General features: G+C 42.7%; 1 protein-coding gene across 1 annotated transcript in view; it reads left to right on the top strand.

Moving 5' to 3' along the window:
- The window catches only part of LOC115550263 (zinc finger MYM-type protein 1-like), a 3,704-nt gene extending 147 nt beyond the window's left edge, over window positions 1-3,557 (top strand). Inside the window, exons 1-2 of the mRNA XM_030365099.1 lie at window positions 1-2,501; window positions 2,805-3,557. The exon at window positions 1-2,501 is cut by the window's left edge and continues 147 nt beyond it. Coding sequence (XP_030220959.1) covers window positions 991-1,974 — 984 coding nt within the window. The 5' untranslated portion in view covers window positions 1-990 and the 3' untranslated portion in view covers window positions 1,975-2,501; window positions 2,805-3,557. The remainder of the gene's footprint in view (window positions 2,502-2,804) is intronic.
- The last annotated feature ends 4,904 nt before the right edge of the window (window positions 3,558-8,461 follow it).

Below are 8,461 nucleotides of genomic sequence, written 5' to 3'. Positions count from 1 at the left end.
TCTGGGAGGAGATGTGTGATTGGTGGAGGGAGGAGTGATGGGGAGGGTTTGAAGTGACTGTGTAAATGGCTGGATTAGAGGCTGAGAGGTGTACTGAACCACAAACGTCACTCGATTGTGACGTTTGTGGAGGGGGCCCCTGAGCCACCCCTCGGACAGGGGTCACGGCACACACTGTAGCCTCAGTTCCTCGCCTGCGGTCGGGGGGGGGGCTCAGAATGTTGGGTCATTACAGTGGCCTCAGGGTCACTGTTATCGTTGACATAGCGACCATCTGAGGACTTCAAACACGTTGAAACGGTTTGGTCATGCAGAACCGAGCCCCATTCAGGGCCCTGGGCTTTGAGCTTTGTTGACGTGTACTAGCGACTGATATAAAGCTGATGGGAGCAACGTTTTCTCAGTTATAATGAAGACAGAAATCAGGTGCCTACTAGACAAAGGATATTTAAAGAGCACACAAATACTAAGGAACTACTAATCAAACTGGAACTAGGCCCGATCTAAAACACCAGTAAGGGTGTCTTCCGATTGGCCGAAATAGATGCCGAGCTAAGTGTGTTTACCATTAAGATGTTAGCAAGTTAGCAAGTTCACGCATTTCAGCTGATCTGGAGACTCAACTTCAATTTCACCAACCTGCTTATTGCCACCTACACCAAACCAGCCTTCCAGAACCTGCTCCCAGTCCAACCTCCTTCCAGCCTCTGAACCAGTGGCGGTTCCTTCATAGGGGCGATTTGTGCGACGCACTACCAAACACGGAGTTTCTTTTTTTTTTTTTTGTATCTAGTTGTTAGGGCGGGTGATTAATCTGCTGTATGCAAACTGGTTGTATATGTCATTGTCCAATCAGATTAAGGTCGCGCCTGGTGTTGCCATGCCCATTTGGGGCGATTTCTGTCAAGCCCAAATTTGCACCAGAACTCTCCCATTGACATTCATGGTACGTCCGTTTTTTTCAAAAATCATGCTCCCAATACATTTTCTATGAGGGTTTATGTGCTCGCACAAACGACGTGCTTACGTCATCTGTCTGTTGCTAACCCGCGGGAACATGAACATTCTACGAAGAAGATGGCGAGTGTCAAGTGCAATACTGTAGTGTCTCTGAGAGAAGTGCCCTTTAGTCGTCGTACTAATGCGGAGAAGGAAGCGATAAAACAGCTAGGACCCCCTAGACCTGATTTAAACATCAAGCAAGTGTCAACGAAAGGGGAGAAGGCCTACACACGATCTTTTAAAAATAACTGGTACCACAGAAAAACCTGGCTAGCCGGCTGTGATGTAGCCAATGCTCTTTTTTGCTACCCCTGCCTTCTCTTCCACCCAGAAAACAACACGGCAGACGGTACAGCGTGGACAATAAAAGGGGTAACGGATATGCAACATCTGTCTGACAAAGTTAAAAAGCACGAGAAGGCAAAAAACCACATGGACAGCTGTCTGAAGTTTTCAGCTTTAGGGAGAGTGAACATTGCTACACAGCTGGATGAGGGGTATCGGCTAGCAGTGCTTCGTCACAACGATGAGGTGAGCAAGAACCGCCACATACTCAATCGGCTCATCCAGTGTGTGAAGTTTTGCGGCATTTTTGAGCTAGCTTTGCGAGGCAGAGACGAAACCGAGGGCTCCGCCAACCCTGGTATTTTTCGGGGCCTTGTCGATTTTGTGGCACAGTTGGATGAGGTGTTTGATGAGCACCTGAAAACGGCAAGTGTCTTCAAGGGCACATCCAAGACGATTCAAAACGAACTGCTGGGGTGTATGCTGGGTGTGGTGAAGGAACGGATTGTCGAGGAGGTGAAGGCTGCGAAGTTTGTAGCCATCCAGGCTGACGAGACCACCAATGTCAGCACGCAGACTCAGCTGGTTCTTGTTCTCCGATACATCGACGGCAAGTATGCAGTGCATGAAAGTTTTTTTGAGTTTCTTCCCCTCACCGAGTCAACGACTGAACAGTCTGTTTTCTGACGACGAGAGAGAGAAACTAATCGCTCAAGCGTATGATGGTGCCAGTGTGATGAGGGGAGAGAAGGCTGGTGTGCAGTAAAAGGTGCGTGAACACTTCAAAAATGCACATTATGTGCATTGTTACGCACACCAACTGAACCTGATCATGCAGCAAGCTACATCCAACATAAGCAAAGTGAAGGTTTTTTTCTCTGAGCTGAGTGGGATTTCGAGTTTTTTTTCCCGTTCACCCAAGAGGACCAGCATTCTCGATCAGGTCATCGCCCGGAGACTGCCGAGGGCTTCAGCTACAAGATGGAATTTCAACAGCAGGATCGTCAACACTGTCAGTGAGAATCGAGCCGACCTCATTGAATGTTTCGAAACCATCAAGACATCATTTGACCAACCAACAGTGAGAGAGGCATCTGGGTCCATCCGAATGCTGCAAGATGAAGACTGTACCAGCAACTCCAGCAGAAGGACATCGATGCAGTACTCATCCAGCGGTCCCTCCAGAGGTTCACAAGCAGTGTGCAGGCCATAAGGTACGATTATAAGAATATATTGATAACTATGTTGTACCAATAATGATTAATTAAATTATGCCAATAATGATTAATTAAATGTAGCCTCTGTGGTGTAGTCTAGTTTGTTGAAATGACTGCACTAGCTTAAAATCCTTTGCAAAACTAAAGAAAAGTTGTGAACTAAAGAGTTCTGTGTGTGTTTTATGTTGTTAAAAGGATACAGTGAAATAATGGTGTTTCAAATGGATAAACAGCCTGTAGCATGTAGACTACACAACAGCAAATGGCCCAACTAACAAAAAATGTTGTGTATTTTCTCAGGGGCTCCCCCTCACTTCAGCAGGTCCAGGGAGAACCAGCTGCCAAACGATCAAGGACAGCGTTGGGAGAGGAAGAAAAGCAGAGGATGGCTAAAGAGATCTGTGACACCATCTTGGCTCACTGCAAGGAGCGATTTTCCTTCACCGACCACCTAGTTAGTGCCACCTTACTGCAAGGAGATCTGTTTGGAAGGTACTGCCATTCATTTCCAACCGAAGCGCTGCATGCCACTGTGAAGGCATACCCCATGCTGGATCAAGCAAAGCTGCACACAGAGCTCTCCCTCATCTACGAAATGAGGGAGACCTTGTTCAGCAAATTGCTGAACAAGGTAGACCTTGTTCAGCAAATTGCTTATCACATGTACCTCATTTAGTTTCCCTTCAAATGCCTCCTCAGTTTATTTGCCAGTGCTCAGTCTTGGGATTGTCACCTGCTGATCACTTGACTTGTAAATTTATGTTTCTCTTGTACTCTGTTGTCTTTTTCGACTGTGAATGTTTACACCTTGCTAAGACTGTGACCTTTTTTTATTTTTGAGAAGAAGCTTACTTGTGGATGTTGGATATTATTTGATATTTTTCCATTGGATCTTCTGTGTTGGATTTTTGTATTGTGACTTTTTACTGCTACCTACTGAGCATTTTGAACTGTGGCCAAATATTTTGGACATCCTTCTTTTTGTATCTTGCTGGTCTACCATCGTGCCTTTGTTCAAGCACCTTTTTGACTCAGTAAAACATTTGAACTTGACTTCCCTTGTCTGCCTCTCTGCAATTGAGTCTCTCCTTTGGTCTTTTGGTAAACTGTCAGCCTGCTTAATTGATATCTGATACCTGAATTTATATGCACTAACAAGTTAGGGAAATGGTCTTGCTACCTAGACAAATATACCTCAGTCCTATGGACTTTTATGGTACTTATGGACATAACGGGGGGAAATTGCACCACCTGAAAAAAATGTCAGGAGCCGCCACTGTTCTGAACCCTCCCTCCCTGCTCCGTCCCCCACAGATGATACCATATAATAGGATGCTCAAGTCCTGATGGCACTACTTGAGAATATTTTCTCAACCATGTGTGAACGAATGATGTGAGAGCTGACAGAAAGATGTCCACAAGGTGGGTATGGACAAAGCGGTGGAGGTTGTGGCGGAAACTATAGTATCCTGTTTTAGAAGACTAGTCCTCAGGAACCATTCTGAATATTTTAATCTGATTCAGCAGGGCAAACCCGTCATCCATAGATCATCAAATCATGCATTATATATATTTTTAATATATAGTATAAATAAAAAATAACAATCAAATTTTTTATTCTTATTTTTTTCAAATTTCATTTGGGGGGGCAACTAGAATTGGTTGACATGCTTTCATGTTCAAATACACCTAATTCATCAAACACTGTCAATTATATATATAATAGCATATAATATAATATAATATAATTGTATATATAATATCACGGCCCAAAGCTCTGTGCACCTCCGTATGGCCGTAGCGCTGGGAGCTCTCGTAGGGATTGGGCTTCTTGGGGTCTGTTTACCGGCGTTGCTATGGTTTCCGGTCTTGTGTGTTCCAACGCCTATCTAATAAATCTCTGTCTAATCAATACTTCATTCACTGCCTCTTCCATGGTCATTACAATATTATGAATAGACTGCGTCGGGTTCTCCGACGTCCCTCCCTCTTACAGAAAAGGTAAAGGCATGCAATGGTAGTTATCTCGGCCGGAATTTGGCAGTAATGGTGGAAAAAGTAACAGACATAGTACATAGGACCCTTTTTTGGGAAAAGGGTCCTATGTTCCCCGGTCACATACATATCGGGGAACATAGGACCCTTTTTGGGAAAAGCGGGGAACATAGGACCCTTTTTTGAAAAAGGGTCCTATGTTCCCCGGTCTCATACAAAGAAGGAAACATAGGACCCGGGGAACATAGGACCCGGGGAACATAGACACGCTCCCATTCTGCCCCTCTGTGACTTGGTGACGTCAACGAGTCGAAGTAAGTTTGGAAGTAAATGAGCAGTTTCACACAGTTTGTGAGAGGTGCTTCCTATGGGAGAGTGTAAGGGCATATTCACATCTGCCTTGTTTTGTTAGAACTAAACCCCCAAAAATAGGGAATAGGCCTGGTGTGAATACAAGCCATCGAACTCTGGAGCAGACCAAACGGTCCGATCCAATTCTAAAAATCATACGCCTTTTTGGACGTAACAGGCACCCGCTCAGCCGCGCGCATTATGGGAATTATTGTATGATATGCGGTAACCCTAAGATTAGCAGTCCGTTGGTTGAAAATTAGTCATGGCTCAACATGGAGCAAAAAGGAGATGGAATGTCTATTGGATATTTGGGCTGAAGCTCATATATAAAGTATTCTGGAAAACACACACAAAAATGCGCTTTCCCCCCTTTTGTTTCTTTAACGCTTTGGCCCGCCCCAGACCTTTTTGACGAATGATTGAACAATCTTTGCACACATGAACTTGTGAACATGTGATGGCGGAGTGGACTGGTGGCTTGGCAGGAGCCAAATTCTCAGCCTTGCTTTCATCTGCACTCTACAAACCAGCAAAGAGAAGCTATGGTCTCTTCCGTGCCACCAAGGCCATACAGAGGCAGATACCTGAGAACTTTACAGAGAGATCTGTACTTTAAGACTACTCTGTACTGCTATTGTTCTTTTCGGTCCGTTGCTGCGGGATCAATCAGCTGATTAGCTCACGAGAAACCGCCTTCCCGATACAACCTGCTACACTAAATGAACGGAGCCAATTCACCGCCAACTCTACTATCTTACGAGATGGTCGAGCAACTGCACCATCGGAACGAACGAACACAGCGCGAGATAAAGCTTCACGAACATAGGCCTACAGAAAGCTACTCGCCTACCTGTTGAAAACCCTTCTCCTTGCCGGCGATGTGCAGCTGAACCCAGAGCCCGTCATCACGCACGATCTACAGCCTCCAGCTGGGATACTCTCGGACCAAGGTAATTCCAATCAACCGGGACATTCATCCCGAAACCCAGCATTCACAAATCACTGTAACACAGTCCTATTCCAAACTGTCCAACATTCCAAAATCATCAGGGATCCACACGCAAAACCGAAAGGTCTTCTTTGGGGAAATTTGAACATTTGTAGCGTAAAAGCAAAAACCGAACAACTTCAACCACTTTTCACAGACTCAAATCTTGACTTCCTGTGCTTATCTGAAACATGGCTGACCACACCGTCGCCTGTAGCGTCCTTCACAATGCCTGGCTACAAGGTTTTTAGAAAAGACAGAAATAAAGGAAGGGGCGCTGGACTGCTCATGTATGTGAAAGATGACATTAAATGTAAACAGATAGAATCAGATAGAATCACATGTTCGTCAAATACAAAAATGTATCTAATTTTTAGTAATAAGCCTGTGAGAATCAGCAAATATTTTAATCTTCTTACTGGTTTGTCAGATATGACTCTTATTTCAAGGAAATTAACAAACAAACGATTTACTTATCGCCAAGAAGACACGATAAACCACTCCATGGAATAAGGAAACAGGACATGAATGCATTTAAGGAAGAGCTAGGTCAAATTGAGTGGATTGATGTTCTACAAACGGATGATCTAGAGACTTCTTGTGAATCCTTCATAGGCACAGTAAATAAAATTAAGGAAATATACAACAAACCATTTAAAAAAGACGTTCTAAGAATAATCTACCTTGGTTTAATGAGAAACTGTGGGATTTATGAAAAAACGTGATTTTATTTTAATAATAGCACTTAAGTCCAAATCAATTAATGATGGACGAGTTTTTAAAAATCTCTGCGACAAAGTGGTTAATGAATTAAGAAAAGCAAAAGCCAATTTCTTCATGACTATATTAAAAGAAGGGAAATTAAACAGTAACTAATATGGAAGAATATTAATAAATTAACAAAGACTGACACTAAGCAAAATCAAGGACACGGACGTGAACTGAAAGTACAGGGAATTATTACAAATGATTTTAATGAAATTGCCCCCTCATTTTAATAAATATTTCATTGACTCAGTACAGAATTTGTCACACACCTTTGGTGCAAGATTTAACCAAATCTCAGCACCGAATCACACCAACCCGTTTTTTAACATAACTGAAGTTCCTCAAGGAAAGGTTCTCAAAATCCTAAGCACATTAAAGTCCTCTAAGGCAAAAGATGTGTTTGAATGGGACTCAACTTTTATTAAAAGCAATAATCTGTCCTTCAGCACTCCAATTGCACGTTTGGTTAATATGTCATTTAAACAGTCAACCTTCACCAAATGCATGGAAGTCTGCAGTTGTAGTTCCAATTTTTAAAACAGGTGAACCAACTGAAGTGAAAAATTATAAACCCATCAGTATCTTGCCTGTTGTATCAAAGATCGCTGAAAAAGTGGTAGCTGAAGAACTAACCGCCTTTTTAAACTCAGGACAAGACTCACTTCATCCCATGCAATTCGGGTTCAGGAAAAATCATTCTACTGAAATGGCCACCTGCTATCTCATTGAAAAAAATCAAAACAGATATTGACAGTGGGAGCGCTGTAGGTGTGATATTTTTGGACCTGAGCAAAGCATTTGATACTGTTAATCATAGAGTTCTGCTCTCAAGTGTCCAATTTTAATTTGTCTGTGGAAACAATGACAGGTGGAGTCCTACCTCACTGGAAGAAAACAGTGCACCAGAGTTGGGGATAGCACCTCATCTTTCATTGACTGCTCTGTTGGGGTCCCGCAAGGCTCAAATTTAGGACCTCTGTAATTTAGCTTATATGTAAATGATCTGCCACTTTTATGTCCAGAAGTGGAAGCCCAAATGTACGTAGATGACACGGTCATCCTCGCACATGGAAAAAACAGATGTGAGGTGGCAGCCAAATTAACAGAAGTGATGGCCAAATTTCTGATTGGCTCTCAGAGTCCTGCCTGACACTCAACATCAGTAAAACAGCATGCATGTACTTTTATAATAGAAAAAATGGAAATCAGCCTGATATCATTGTTAATGGAGAAAGGATCCAGACTGTTTCAAATTTTAAATATTTAGGAATAACTATTGACTCACAGCTCTACTTTACATAACATGTGAAGCAGGTGTGTAATACAGTCTAATTCAATTTAAGGAATTTTAGGTACATTAGGAACCAGCTCCCTCTGGATGCAACAAAACATTACATGCACTCCATGATCTTTTCACACATCGTTTTACAAGCTGGTCACAAACTGGAAAAACAACACTTGCTCAACTAAAAACACTTTGCAAACAAACACTCAAAGCACTGGAGAAAAAGCCATTAAGATATCACCACTGTAAAATAATACAAAGACATAATCTCATGACCTTTGAAAGTTTTGTGTTTCTTGCTGATGTATGTTTAGTTTGCAAAATAATGAACGATTTGGCTGCTCCTCCGTTGAATGAGTTTGTGTCACTGCCCTCAGACAATATAAGAAGAACTAGAACAACCAACAGAGGGGACTGTGTAGTACAGCATAGATCCACTGAGTTTGGCGCATACGTATTTTCAGTTAGAGCCACAAAGTCTTGGAGCTCAGTACCAAGCGAGATAAGAGAGTGGAACACCTTTGCTGGTTTTAAATGTAAGATGAAGTCATGGCTGAAATTAACCCA

Source organism: Gadus morhua, chromosome 9 (assembly GCF_902167405.1).
Source record: "Gadus morhua chromosome 9, gadMor3.0, whole genome shotgun sequence".
NCBI lineage: Eukaryota > Metazoa > Chordata > Actinopteri > Gadiformes > Gadidae > Gadus > Gadus morhua.
Note: the sequence above shows the minus strand (reverse complement) of the source record. Positions and strands in the feature narration are given on the sequence as shown.